Source organism: Manacus vitellinus, unplaced genomic scaffold (genome assembly GCF_001715985.3).
Source record: "Manacus vitellinus isolate BGI_N305 unplaced genomic scaffold, ASM171598v3 scaffold_31_pilon, whole genome shotgun sequence".
NCBI lineage: Eukaryota > Metazoa > Chordata > Aves > Passeriformes > Pipridae > Manacus > Manacus vitellinus.
Genome location: NW_021940379.1, coordinates 2,538,706 through 2,553,283, shown reverse-complemented (window position 1 = coordinate 2,553,283; position 14,578 = coordinate 2,538,706). Strand labels below are relative to the sequence as shown.

The 14,578-nt window shown below is 40.2% G+C and overlaps 1 protein-coding gene across 10 annotated transcripts in view; it reads right to left on the bottom strand.

The window, feature by feature from the left end:
- Positions 1 to 10,607, bottom strand: part of ATXN2 (ataxin 2) — a 44,296-nt gene extending 33,689 nt beyond the window's left edge. For all 10 annotated transcript variants that reach the window (XM_018076240.2, XM_018076242.2, XM_018076246.2 and 7 more), the window contains exons 1-5: positions 10,574 to 10,607; positions 8,905 to 8,964; positions 8,156 to 8,227; positions 7,789 to 7,939; positions 534 to 658 (exon numbers count right to left, since the gene is read on the bottom strand). In XM_018076240.2, the coding sequence (XP_017931729.2) occupies positions 534 to 658; positions 7,789 to 7,939; positions 8,156 to 8,227; positions 8,905 to 8,937 (381 nt within the window). In that variant the 5' untranslated portion in view covers positions 8,938 to 8,964; positions 10,574 to 10,607. The remainder of the gene's footprint in view (positions 1 to 533; positions 659 to 7,788; positions 7,940 to 8,155; positions 8,228 to 8,904; positions 8,965 to 10,573) is intronic.
- Positions 10,608 to 14,578: the final 3,971 nt, after the last annotated feature.

Sequence of the window (14,578 nt, the reverse complement as noted above, 5' to 3'; positions counted from 1 at the left end):
CTAAAATAATGCATTCTTGAGTAAGAGCTGGCTATGATATATAAAGAAATGGCACTGGAGACCATACTCCTCATCTAATGGTTCATAATCTACTAAAATTGTATCTGTGCTTGGGTTCAGACTTCCATCCATTTCCCCATGTGAAGCCCAGGGACACTGAGCTGAGCACAATCTCCCCATCCTTTCCAAAAGCACTGACAGTCAGGCAGGGATGCTCTGATTAAACATAAATCACTTTGCTGTATTGCTGAATTTGGAGGCCTTAACAAAAGCTGCTCTTTCTGCCAGTCCCTGAGCCCAACATGTCTCTCTCCACAGCAGCTGCCATTTGTCAATATTTGCCACGAGTGGCATTTGAAATCCAGCTTTTCTTATTCAAATTGGTAAAAAGTACTGTGGCAGCTGCTGGCAAAGCCTGAACATCCACCATCACAGTGCAGGACAGCGATTTTACTCCAAAGTTCATTACTAGATTAAAATTAAGGAATTCTTTCAAGGCTTCTTTTCAGAGAGCACAAAAAAGCAACACTCACCACATCTGTCTCCAGTGCCTCGAGCTCCTCGGAAGCCGTGTTCTCTCCTCCATCCCATGGTTCAAGATCCTTTTCCTTGTGTTCTCCATTAACTTTAGCACTGATGGCTGAATCAGTAAAAGCATCTGCAACAGAGCAGGGAGGGATGGGGGTGAAATCAGTTGGAAAAGTACCCTGGTTTTTATCTGAGGAACAACCAAAAAGCAGCTCAATCACAGGCTCAATAATCATCACTCCCCTTCTCTTGCAGCTGCTGTGTTCAACAGGACATTAGAAAGGTGCCTACTTTAAATTTATAATAACTATGGAAGTCCAGACTAACTTCTAATATATCAAAGAACAGAATTATTTTCAGTTATTTCAAAATATTTTACACCAACTACATGAATATTTGGGGAAAAAAAGAGAAAAAAAGACTGAGGATCCCTGTTCTTCTAGAAAACCCAAGGCTTGTATAATATAATTTTCCAACCAGCCCACACAACTGCACACTAAAACACTGTGCAAATATCAAAAAAGCATGAACCCAATCCCATTCCCTGAATGGGTAAACTACAATTTTCCCTTCAAATATCTGAATTTTTCTATTTCCACAACTCCTCAACACACCAACATGCACACACACATTCCCTGGGACATGAACAGAAGTGTCTTCCCTCCTGACAAAGCTTTTCCAAGCAGCAGCTCACCCAAATCCCACAGAAATATTCAGGAACTCTCTCCCTCTTGCTCCCACCAACATACGAGAATAAATAACCAGAAAGGTTCCACCATTGTTTAAAAAAATTATGAAAACATAAAGAAAAAAAAAAAAGACCACAAGCTATTTTTTTACTTGTTCATGTTTCATTCAAGCCAGACTTAAGAAGGAATAATACCAGAATATTAAAAATGCTGTATAAAAATATCTAAAGCCACTCACCAAGGAAGTCAGGCTTTCATATTTGTAAGCAACTACATCTCAGAGCTGCCATCCTTAAGCAGAACTTCAAAAAATCAAATTAGCCTGGTATAAGCTTTCAAATAAATAAATCAGCCTAATATAAGTAAGTCTTCAATCCAGAATTTCCTATTATCCTTTACTGATAAAATAAGGAGCAAACATTTCAGACCCTTAGAAAAGCTGCAATCAAACCACCAGGCAGTGCCAGATACAGAAAAACATGGCCTAAATTAACTTTTGGCAAGATCTAAAAATCTTCCTAAGAAAAATGGACTTTAAAGCTCTTATGAAAAGAATTCACAACATATGAAGTTGGCCACTGATGTAACAGCTTTTACACAATCACTGAAGATGTTCTAAAGAGAGGCTGCTGACACTGCTTATTATTCCTGTTTTACCCCATTTCACAGTGAAGTTCTGCATTTATTGGTATGATCTGGCATGAAAATTAACTGTGCTGAGCCTGTCTAATAACATCCAGCACTATCCCATGAAATGCTCACTCAACCCATACACAAAGAACTGTGAGGAAGCAATTAAACATTGTTAATGAGCTTATATGAAACAAAAGGTGCCCCTGCCCTACCTATGTGCTGATCCCAAATTTCAATCACTCCAACTGTCCAGAAGAGCTAAAAACCCAGGCTGACAACAGAAATCACCAACTAACTGCAAGATTCTCTACATGATCCTGCCAAGTCCCACATGCACAAACAAAGAGATTAACTTTCTGTTATATATTATGGGAACAAAAGCATTATGAAAGGCAAGGTGCAGAGACACGGTGGTTGCCAAAAATTACCTGTTTCTGAAGGAACTACAACAGATATGGAGAGAGGAGGAGTTGAAAGACATAGGATCCAAATTCAGGTGGAGTTTTTTATATTATATGGCTGAATTCAGGCAGAGCTGAACTCTTGAGTTCCTCTCACAGAATTAATCAAACATCTCCCACCTTGCAAAGATCATTTTCATAGTAAAACCTCGGTAATGTTCTCACTATTAACAGCCCCATTTTGCTTCACAAAGGAACCCCAAATCCTCCAAATAACCTACAGATTTCTAAGTTATTCCAACTTGAAAACATCTCTTCACACAGAGACAAACAACTTCTAAAATATACTGTATTATAGTATATACTATATATATGTTCAAATGTCTTCTGAAACTACACAGCAACACAGTGCTACAATCCACAGTTAAGGAGTAGCTAAAAAGCACATTTTTAAGGCTCTTTTATTTGGAAACTCTGCATGTACCTTTTCAATACCCTGTAGTTAACTCTGCCTTAACCCAGACAAACCAGAGCTGTTCCTGTCCCAACCATTGTTAATTCAGTGTTTCAAGTCTGACCCACTCAGATTGGACGTTTTACAGTAAATGCAAGTTGGAGGCTGCTCATGGCACTTTAAAAACTGTGAACTTTGTTTCTACCTCTCTGGGAGTAGAGGGAACTCTTCTCCACTGAGATTAGATAAATATGAGTTAGGAGGCCTAATGGAGACAATCTGTGTTTCACAGCACTGTTTCCTTCATTTCTATTAAATTCCTTCAGGCAAACTCCACACAACTGTGCCATTTTGGATACAGTGAATAAAATACCAGCTTAACAAGACTCATCTACTCAACCCACTAATTTTCTTATTTAAACAGCCACATAAACATCCAGCAGTGCTGTTATTGTAATGACACAGATGAACTGAGGGAAAAACGAGTCAAAACAAAAACTCCTCTATCTACCAAATGCTACAGGTCTGAATAAGATGTATACAGTCACTGCTCAGCTTCCTAGTAGAATCCAGTGTATCATGGGGCACAGGAACCTTCACTACTCTGCATTTCTCATTTTAGAATGACAGTCACAAGCGAGACTGCACCAGTTTAACCTCTACAACTCAAAGAAAGTCCAGAGTTAGGAGAAATTCAAGCTACAAAGGCAGACTTCCAGTCAGACAATATGGTCTCCAGAGCATCCAGGCAAAGTTTAAACGTAGCAGAACGGTACCTCAAGGCACAGATCACTATTTTCCTGGAACAAACAGCCTGGCAGACACACGGGAGACCAAGATTAAAAACCCAGCAAGTCAAACAAGCCTCCACCGAAATTAATGAGCAACAAGATTGAGAACGTATGTAAAAAAATTCTAAAAATAAAAGTTTCCAAAACAAAAACACTCTTCTTATGATTATTAGCAAAGTAGGAGCTAAAACATGAGCTGCTGCTCCAAGTGCTGACTGGCAGAGTAATAACAGACAAGACACTGCACAGGCTCAGCCTCCCCTTATCTGGTGCCTCTTATCTCTGAGCTGTTGAAGGAGCAATTCACATGACACCTTGACACGGCCAAATTTTTAATCAATCCCTTTTCTACACCGTAAAACCCAAGTTAAAGATCAAACAAAACCTGGTGAAACAAAGGGCTGGAGCTGTAACACTCAATTAGTCCCCACTGCCTCTGTACCTGCTTAATGTGACATTTCCTAAGCAAAGGAGTTGGGTATCAAGGATCTACTTCTGTTTTAAAGCCTGGTAACTGGAAAAAAAATCCCAAGGACAAGAGAAAATCACAGTAATACAAATCAAAAATATACATTCTGTGAAAAACTCAGCTTGGGCAAATTCTTCAAGCATGTGCCATTAAATGAGTTAAAGAAAAAAGTGCCAGAATAGAGCAATTAGGAGTCAGGGTTTAATTAACTTCAGTGTCCAATGTGCTCGTTCCCACAAACATATTTTGAGCTGCTAATGGTGAAGAGCACAAATATGCAATTAAGTGCAAGTCTGCAGTTCAAATGCCATGAAACCCATCATTGCCAAAGGTGCTGATGCTCACACTGAAGCTTTGATCAAGCCTAAGCAAGGCCCAAAATAAACTGAGCTTTCACCTTAAAGGTTTCAACAGCAAACTCTCATTTGTTTTGTAACTACTTACTACTGATTTGAAACATTAAAACCAGTTACCACCAGCTCAGCTGAGCCAACATTTCCTTCCTTTGTTCATAAGATGCCTACTGCTATTCCCCTTGCAACACTTTCCCTGGAAGGAGGCCACTTGCAGTGCTAATTCAAGGAAAAGCCTTAAAAGCCAATTCTCTTCTGCCTTGTTTTTCATTGCATTTGTGATATTTTTCTCAGAGTGCAGCAACAGAGCCAAAACCCAATAAAAACATTGTAGAAATCTTTTACTTTAACAGTAGTTATGATGTTTCAATTGTCTTGTCTTTAAAGAGAAGCCAAGAAGGCAACTCCAAAGCCTTGGTGAAATTTGAATCATATGCAAACCAGCACTATCAGTGTTTAGGGCTCCAGGAAACACTGCTGGAAGCTTCTTCTGTAAAACCAGATCACGCAGCAGCTCTGAGATCTCAGCACTCAAGAGGTGAAGCAGAAAGATGTGACGTGTTAATGCACAGCCCAGGATTTCAACTTGCACCTCAGAGCAGGTCTGGAGCAGTTGATTTCCAGTGCATGTGCAGAACTCGGTGTCAGTCCCAATTTAAAGGCAGACAGAACAGTCTGAAAGGGGGTGATGGGTGTAACACAGCTTCACCTGAGTTTTCCAGAGCATGTGTCATTCATCAGCCTGTACTGCAGCAAACCTCAGTTCCACAGAGACCTCAGGTGATCCTTTCCATTCCTTCTGAAGCCTAACAAGCACCTGCACAAGCAGAAAGGTCTGTGCAGACTGACAGAGCTGCAAATACAGGCCTGGGAAGTGGGGACAGATTTACTTTTTAAACATTAACTGCTACAACACCCCTGTCCACACAGACCTAAAAGTTTTTCTCCCAACCCTTCCAATTTCTACAATCTGGGCAGACACCATTCTTTCTCCAGTGGTGCATTTGAAGGTGCAGTGTCACGCTTGGCACAAATGTACCTGTGCTGCTCCCAATTTCACCCACCCCAAGCCTGGTGTTCCCTCCCCTGAACTCTGATGCAGCTGCAGGACAAGTTATCAGCTCCTGCCCCAAAGCTGCACCGCTCTGATAGCACTGGGAGCTGCCTGGCAGGCTCTGCTGGATGGTTCTTCACACACAACTGTATTTTCCTCTCTTCTCCATCCCATTCTCTTTCTCCCTGCTGCTTTTTCCCAGTCCTCTTCCAGTCTCTATTGCCTGACTTGTGACTCAATCCAGTGAACATCTTCAGGAGTCTCTTGCCCAAACTCCTCTAGCCCGACAGAGAATAAAAGCCAGAATAAAAATCCACATTACTCCAGATGCTGAACTGGGAAACCAGGATGCACTAAAATTTTCAAAACACAAATTTCTGCAGAAATTAAGTTTAGTTCTAGGGCTCCCCAAAATTCCAGCAGCCTCCTAAGGGGTAAGAAACTACACAAAGGGATCCCAACAAACCTTATTCCAGGTGAGACTGACAACAATCCCTACTCTAGGTAAGCCTCTCAACAGAGAGCTCGTGAAGTGCCCCTTTCTTGGACTACATTTTTAAAGCAGAGAAAGCCTTTCCAATCAAATATTTCCAAATTGTCTCCTTACTTGTCTGTGAAAGCCAAAAAACACTGAGGGTTAGACAATTTAAAGGTATTTGTCCCTGTCCCACTTTGAGCACCAGGTTCCCAAGACAAGGAGCACCATCTCCTCATCCAGGAGTTTAGACTCAGTTTTCACTGTGAATCACAGGTTTATCTGACCCACTGCCATGAAGATCTGGGTTTATTTACAGAAGGCCAGCAGTTCCTGTGTGCATGCTCACACACTTCCATTCTTTTGAATCCTTGCTTATTTAATTACCCAGGAAGCAGAAAGCCCCTCACTGCTCTAATGTCAAGGTGTGATCAGAGTTACACTTCCAAGTGTCATTTCAAGATAACACATTTTCGAGACAAAATGGAAAGCAGACTAATTTACCCACTATGAGTTATCAAGTTTTGCAGCCTTCCAGTTTATCTTGCTCCAAGTCTCTACAGCTTTATTTCAACTCTCCTCTCCAGTACTTAAGAGATTTACACTCCAAGATATTCCACCTAATAAAGTGAACTGAGGGACTGCTCGACCTGAAGCAGTCATTTTCTTCCAGAAAATGTCCATTCCTAGAAGCAGGAGCGTATTTTTCCTTCAGTCTGTTCAAAATCTATGAAGACTGGATAAGGCAGAGCCCCATTTGCATTAACATTAAAGTGAAGTTCATAGCAGACCCATTATAAAACAGCTCTTGTGTAATTTAAATTCCAAGTCCCATCCAGAACCTGGAACCTATCTGCATTTCAATGCTACACTTGCTCTGACATTATGCATCATCTTCTGGGAAAAGCAAAATTCCTTGAGAAAAAAAAACAAAACAAACCTCTCATTCTTCAGCTTTAAATCAGGCAAGAACATCCACACAAGGTGAAGAGAGAAAGATCTCATTAAAAGTCCTCTGTCCCTACACATCTCTAAGTCTCTGATAATGGGAATAAAACATGTTGCAATAACCACTGAGCTCCCAGAGAGAGTTGTTAATCAACCTGTAAATGTACACATATACAATTCCACCCCACACACAAAGCTGTGCATTTGCTTTTATTCTTTATCCCAGCAAATCAGCAACACAGGCACAAAACCCCTTCAAATTTGCTGCCCAAAAGAGAGAAATTTGCACAGGAATTGAGCTGTCTGACTTATGAGACTCTCAGGTTCCAGAAAAATAATTAGGGGCTTGGAGGTCACAGTAAAAGTATGAAAACTGCCTGACTGCCTGTAAAATAATCTAATTTTGACAGTTTCAAGCCATGTCTTCAAGATTTTAAGACCCGTCTGTCACCCCACAAGGTTCTTCTGTATTTTGGAAAGCCTACAAGTAGCAAAGCAGAAATGAAAAACACAAGTTGAGGATTTTTAAAGATCTTTGAGCTCTGTTTGCAGTAGTATTTTTACAATATTTCAGTGAATGCATGTTTAGATACAGAAGTTAACTCAATATAGACTTTGTATCTAAATCAACTCTGAAAAAGAATCTTTTTCTAAAGAATTTGTGTCTTCACGGATTCTTCTATAACATTTAACAGCATAATTTAGAAAAGATATTTATAAAACAAAAAAAAAGTCGATCTCCCACAGAATCTATAAAATGGTTTGTAAAACTACAAAGGCTTTGCCTTCCAGACACCAAAGCCAAGTGGCCTCACAAAGGTTCTGCAACCCATTTAAAACATATTTGATAAATTTGAGATTTCAGGAGTTTTGCACTCGCTAAGAATTAAGAATATGAATGTGAACTTTAATTTTCGGATCCTGAAGCACCTACTTTGAAAAAACCTTGACTTATGATCTCATGACAACAAACAATTTTAAAAACAAATATACCTCTTCTGGCATAATTGGTATCCATATCCTTAAAATGCACCATCACAAAATCTGAAGACTTGAACAGGATACTCTCCAGAATGTCTTCACGTTTTGGCCCCAAACTGGATTCTGCAGTTTTCCGATGAGCAGCATCAACCACCAAATCACACTGTGGGACACACAGAAAGGCTCTCAATTAATGCACCATCAGCTACTCAATAAATTCACCTACTTGCAAAAAAAACCCCAGACATTTACAATCTGCTTGTGCAAGTAGTCAAAATAATTCACAGTAAATATTCGAATTAAACAAAATAGTCACGTTTTAATCAAACACTGATTATCAGGAGCTTTGAAAATAAGAGTCAAAATGTCAAAAAATTACCTTAGGACTGTAGGTTTTAAAAACTCCTTCATATATACCACCATTTTTCACCTGTACTTCACATTTGGATCCCTAGAACGCAAGAAAAATGAAAATATAACTTTCTACGAGACAAATGGCATTTCAGTGATTTTCTTAAACATGTATTCCTTACATAAGTGCATTGTGTAAAAAAACAGTTCAATTTTCAGTCAGATCTCCTCATTCAGCACCTGCCAATTTACAGATCCACTGCTGTGCTCTGCAGCTGCAAACAGCTGGGTGTGTATGTGCTGCTCTGGAGGGATTTAAAGATACTCACAGGAGCATATTTGGTTTTTACAAGACTCTTGACCAGTTAAAGCACAAAGAAGTTCTTGTTGAAAACCAAGATCTGTCCATGTGTGGGTACAAAAAAGGATGAAAGCTTAACCTGGACTCAAGGAGATGTGGGACTTAATTTTGGCATGTCAGGACTTCCTTTGGAATCTGGGAGAAAGGGTTCTAATCCCTGCACACAGACCCATTTAATTTACCCATAGCCTCTCTAAAAACAGAAAATTCAAAATATGACCAGTGCACCTAAGAAATCTGCTGTACCTCTACAAATTAAAATCTTTCCAAGTCAAAAATACAGAATTACTGAGATCAAGTTCGCAGAAAGTGCCTAAAATTTAATATTCACTCCATCATATTACAATTACTGGACTAGTTAACAATTCTCTGTCACTACAGGAACTGTTTCCCCTCTTCCAAACATGAAGACTTACAACAACTGATGTGAGTATGTGAACCATTCTCATGTTTGCATAGATGCCATCGAAAGAAATCTGAAAAATAAGAAAGAAATCATGAACACAGGAGAAAAACTTGTAACAAGTCTAAAATTCAGAGCACCCAAACCAATGCTGGCCTTCATATGAGTTCCTAGAAACACTGGTTCAAAGCCTTACTCAGGCAATATACATAGAATGTATGTTTAAATTAATATTGAATATGACACAGGAGATTTCTAAAGGACCATTAGCTTTTCTCTGACCAATTAAAGATCTAACACCCTTCCAAACAAGATAAAAATCCCACTCAATAAACAAGGAAATATCACTCAATACTGAAATTCTCTGGCTGGTTGGGTGAAGCTCATGCACAGACTCGAGGGGCGTCAGCAGGGCTTTGTTTTCTGACTGGAAGAGCCCTGCTGACATCCCTCTCTGCCTTAAGAGCCATCAAGAGCAAGGCACTCCAAGTGCTGCAGAAGTGAAAAGGTGCTTTCAGGCTGCTGAACCACATCTTTTCATCTCCCAGCCCTGATTACACCCGTTAACAGGAGCCAAAGCCGGTGAATCGTCGAGCGCCAAATTGCTACAAACCCTGTTATTAAAACAGTCCAAAGTAATTCACTGCAGCACCAGGATCTGAAACCCTGACTGGGAGAGCTCACCAGGTACCACCAGGACACATTCACTGCTGAGGATGTCTGTGCTTTGCTGCAATAACTGGTATCTCTCCCTGCCAACTCTGGGCTTGTGAAATGAGCAGGGACCTCACCATATTCTGAGCTTTTCCACTGACAACACATCTTTTCAACTGTCAGCTCCTTAATCCACTTACTGCTGTGTGCCAGCCACTTCCCTGGGCTGCAAAGACACGTCTGAGGACACTCCTGTGCTCAGCTCTCAGCACACAGGACATGAAGACCAACACTTGGATGATGTTTAGTGTCTGCATATGGCCTTTTTCACCAGACTCCCTCAAAGCTTCTTTATTTTTACTCAAGTGCCTTGATATCTTCAATAAACGTTAATATAAGTAAACTGTGGCCCTTTTAAACCTTCCTACTTCTGCTCCATACCCCCAAATTTGCCATCTTTGCAAACCAGGCCAATAACAAATGGGCAAATATTTGATTGGTGCAGTTCAAAGATCCACATCTTTAGCTCTGATAAAATGATGTTCTACAAGTCAAGCCACATCTATACTTCAATCATATATAGCCTTGAGAATAACTAAAGACATTGGGGGTAGGAGAATACTGAGTTAGCAATTTTATAGTAAAGCTAAACAAAATAGTTATTTTTATTTAATTAAATGCTGTCTTAAATCTCTTTTAAGGGAGAAGCCAATGTTAGAATCTCCAAATAGGAACTAGTTCAAAAAGCACTGCCTCAAGCTAAATGTTATTCACATCTACAACTAGAATTGCAGGAAAATGCAGAATATTTATGTAAGTGTAGTCAAAAGTTTAAGAGAACCTTCCACCCCTTCACCCTCCCAGGAGACTTAAATGAATGCAAGATGCTACTCTTTAGAAAATTGTATCTCAGTCTAAAGTATCCAAAGGAAAAAACTGGGAGAACATTCCAGTATCTGCTATTCTTATGTCTCTAAGTTGTTTCCTCTTACCAGGAGTGGTACAAGGAGGAGAACCCCCAAACTTACCGTAGGCTGAGGTGGTCCTTTGCCACTGCTGCGGCCTCTGGAATTAAACACACACAGGGGATGTGATTAAAACAACTGCCCAAACTGCTGCATTTCTTACCACGTAAGAATTCCAAACCCCATCTTAATACAGAGTTGAGAATGGGATCAGGAAAACCAGCATTCCCATAGAGCAGAACCTGACAATTACAGGCCCATTGAGTTCATCCTCCAAATTCCTGACCTGCCAGCAAGTGCCTTTAGCAGGCAGGGGGTTACTTACAATAAACTAAAGGAGAAAATGAAGAAAATACTAAGCCTATGCCATTGGTCCAAATTCCAAACCTTACTGGCACACAAAACCAAACCTCAGTTCAGGCTCAACCCCTACTTAGGAGGGTCCTTCTCTGAGGCTCTGAACTTGTCACTGTGTCAGATGAAGGGCCACCCAAATAACTGAGGAGCCCTGGTTGTGAGGCTCTACCCACAGAGCTTGTTTCCAACTGCTCTCACAACCCAGCAAGATAAAGTAATTAAGTCTGTCCAGCCTCTCAAAAACACTGACTCCTTTTAATGCAAACCTGTCTATGTGCAGCACTCAGGACACTTCCATAAGCTTTTAAATTAACCTGGATGCTCAAGATACCCTGCAAGCTGAGCTGGATCAGTCTGTGCCCTTCACCTCAGCCATGAGTCCCAAAACATCCCTGCAGCTGGTAAGTCCACAACAGCTCCAGTTCTTAAGATCCACTGCTGTGTCTTAATTCTAAGTTCCTTCCTTGTACCAAGAAGTCCCAGTTTCAAATACTTCTCATAGTGATTTAGATTTATATTACAATTTCAGGAGTAATATAAGTGCAGTGTGAGGCAAAATTAAGTCTTCTACTGAAAAAAAAATCAGTTTTTAAAATAGAACCACCTTATTGATGCACAACCATTTCATTAGAGAGACACAAAGAATCACATCCATGTTTCAAAATATCCAAACAACACTGAAATCTAAATCCCACGGAATGTCATGGAATCCCTGAATGGTTTGGGCTGGAAAGGATCTTAAAGATGATCTCAACCCAAGCCCCTGCCATGGGCAGGGGCACTTTCCACTAGCCCAGGTTGCTCAGAGCTCTTGAACACCTTCACTGGATGTCAACTGCATTCAACTGCTTTTGAAAACACCAATCTACCCCTCAAAATAACATGCCCTTAAAAATAAGGCTCATGGGACAGTCAAGAAATCAAAGGAACTTCTCTCCCAATGAACATAAATAACTCTCCAATAAATTCGGTAGAAATAAAGGCCATCAGAGAGCCCTGAAAGGATTTAATGAAGAAAAAATGAAAACCCACTAAACTATCACCTGCCTCCTTTAAGAAAACAAGTTTCTGCAACAAAATGTGGTCTCAGAGTATCCCCCACACTGGTGACATCTGCAGATTTGGGGGGCCCAGTAGGCATTCTCAGAATATTGCAGAACACTAATCTCACAGAAAAAAAACCAAATTCTAAGGTAAATAATCTTTATTTAACTACCATCAGCCTGAACTGTCCATAGAAGCTTCACAACTTCACCTTGCTCTGGAGACAAGAAACTCTCACCATTTCCTAAACCTGCCATTTGTTAAATGGCAACCTGGAACAGCATTTTTGCATAGTATTCAGAGGAATGATCCCTCTGTTTCTGAAAGTCATTTCACCAGATGAGAAACCCCCTAAAAGAGGTTTAGTCCAGTTCTGACTTGTCCTTCTATTACAATCAGAAATAGAACCACCACGGCCGCTCACAGAACTTGGCCAAAGCCAACCAATTTCAGCAGTTCTATCTGTTGGTCTCAAGGATTTTAGATCCTCCTTCTTCATCAGCTACAGAAATGGTCAAAAGGGAGAGAGTTTGGTGCCTTTGCAATAGAAACCATCCCATTTTTAGTGACAAAGTATTCTTAGAACTTAAATAACTGGGTTGCCGGACTGGTCAGAAAGTTTGGAGCATTCCCTCCAAGCATCAACCCAACTGTTCTGGATTTTCCATCTCTTACCACATTTCCAAAATTACTCTTCCTACCCACATTTCTTTAAGAAATAAACTGCTTGTGCACATCCATGTTGGTAAGAGGTCCCAAATTCTACATCAGCCAAGGGTTAAGGTACCTGCAGAAATTCTTTATGTTCCTCTGATCTAACATATCTCTTTAAAGACCTGGCCTCTTGTTTTCCAGCTTGTGTTAAACATAAACCATTGGAAAAAAAGGAAAGACATTCACCAAGAGGAAAAAAATAAAGATATTCACCAATCCAATTCAACAATACAGCCAAAACTGTGTCTTCTCCTAAAACTGAGGCCATCAACTTGAGTTTCATATTCCAATAGGTGAAAACTCAAGTTCAAACTACCCTTTGACACATCTTTGATGTATCAAATGAAAAAAAAACACTTAAAACCTCTGCAAAAGCAGAAAGCAAGTGGGTTTTGCCAGAAGTTTAACATAATTTAGAACAAGACAGTAAAACTAAGAATGGGGGAATCCAGAAGGGTCAGTAGTAATTTGGCACTGCTACCTAAAACCCCATCTTCATTACAGCAAGTATGGAAAATTAAAAAAAAAAAAAATGCACTTTGCATTGCAGAAATGTGGTTAAAGGTAAACCTTGGTAACTTGGCAAACCCAACCTGGAAACCCTTTGCTTTGGGGTAGCAAAGACATAAAATCAGAAACTAGAAAGTACCATCAAGCAATTACACCTAGTAGCCAACTCCTTCAGTCCAGCACTGACACCTGAAGAGTCAAAGTCTCCAGCAGGGCCCAAATGCTGCACAATAAATATTTTTCCCCAGCAGCAACTTACACACTTTTTTCTATTTTTATGAGTATTTCCTACCCTATTCCTCACATCCCTCCTCCTCCCTATGTTTACATGCCAAGTAGAGCGTTTGTATAAGCAAAACAAGGTCACACATTTATATTTTCCCAGTTAAGTGAAAACTAAGGCAAGGGAAACAAAGTCCTGCATGTGAAAGAAAGTCTCAGCTTTTCTCTCCAGTGGCATCTTCACTTTGAGACTAAGAAATAAATGCAATCACCCCGCAATTAATGCCTAGTGCAGAAGTGCAGCTACAAAGAGTACTCAATTTAAGAGTGAATGGATGTTTCTGGAGCACTGATCTTACTGCAGTTTGGAAAGCAAATTTACAGGATATTCTAAAGAATTCTAGTGCAGAGAGCTGGGAAAGCTTTTCTTCTGAGGGAGAAATCGGAAGTACAAGGTTTTATTTCAGTGTAGTGTTCGGCTGTATAAAGTCAAATGAATCGAAGCTGTCAATTAAGATTATGCAAGTCCTGCAGGTTTGTTTTCTGTAGTTTTTTCCCCCACTACTGACATCAATAATGTCAATTCCTGTTTCCACAAGAAATGACAGCTTCTGTAGCATCTGGATATGGAATAACCTGCGCCCAGTCTGACCCAGTGCACACCAGTAACCTGCTGATGGGCTTAGTCACTGTAGAACCTTCTTCATCTACATTGCCATGAATCAGTTGTTAAATTAAAAGTTACTCAAAATCAGGGATATAATATCATGCTGAAGTGCATTCTCAGTGATAAGGGAAGAGACCTGCAGGTTAACCAGGCATTTTGCTCAGCAGTTTTGCACAGTTGCACTAAAACCCACACAAAGACGTGAGAACAAACTAGAAACCCTCTGAATGGCACGTGTGATCAGCCCTCCAGAACAGTCACTCCCATTATATCCCACTGCCTTGGCACCCAATATTCCCACTTCCTTCAGTTTGAGCAGGATTGACACCTCTCCTGGCCTTTCCTTAAGCTTATAAAAAAGGATGTCAAGGAAAAAGGAAAATAAATGTTGGCAAGAAGTGTGTGTAGCTCGTTTTTGAGACTTATCCATGGGATTATTTCAGTTTTAGTTTTTAATGGGAAAAGCCATTTTTAAAGGGTAGTACTTTAGTGTCTTCTCAAATGACCCCCAAGTCCAGCTAGGCAAGAAAGTTACCAAAATGAAAAATCTCTTC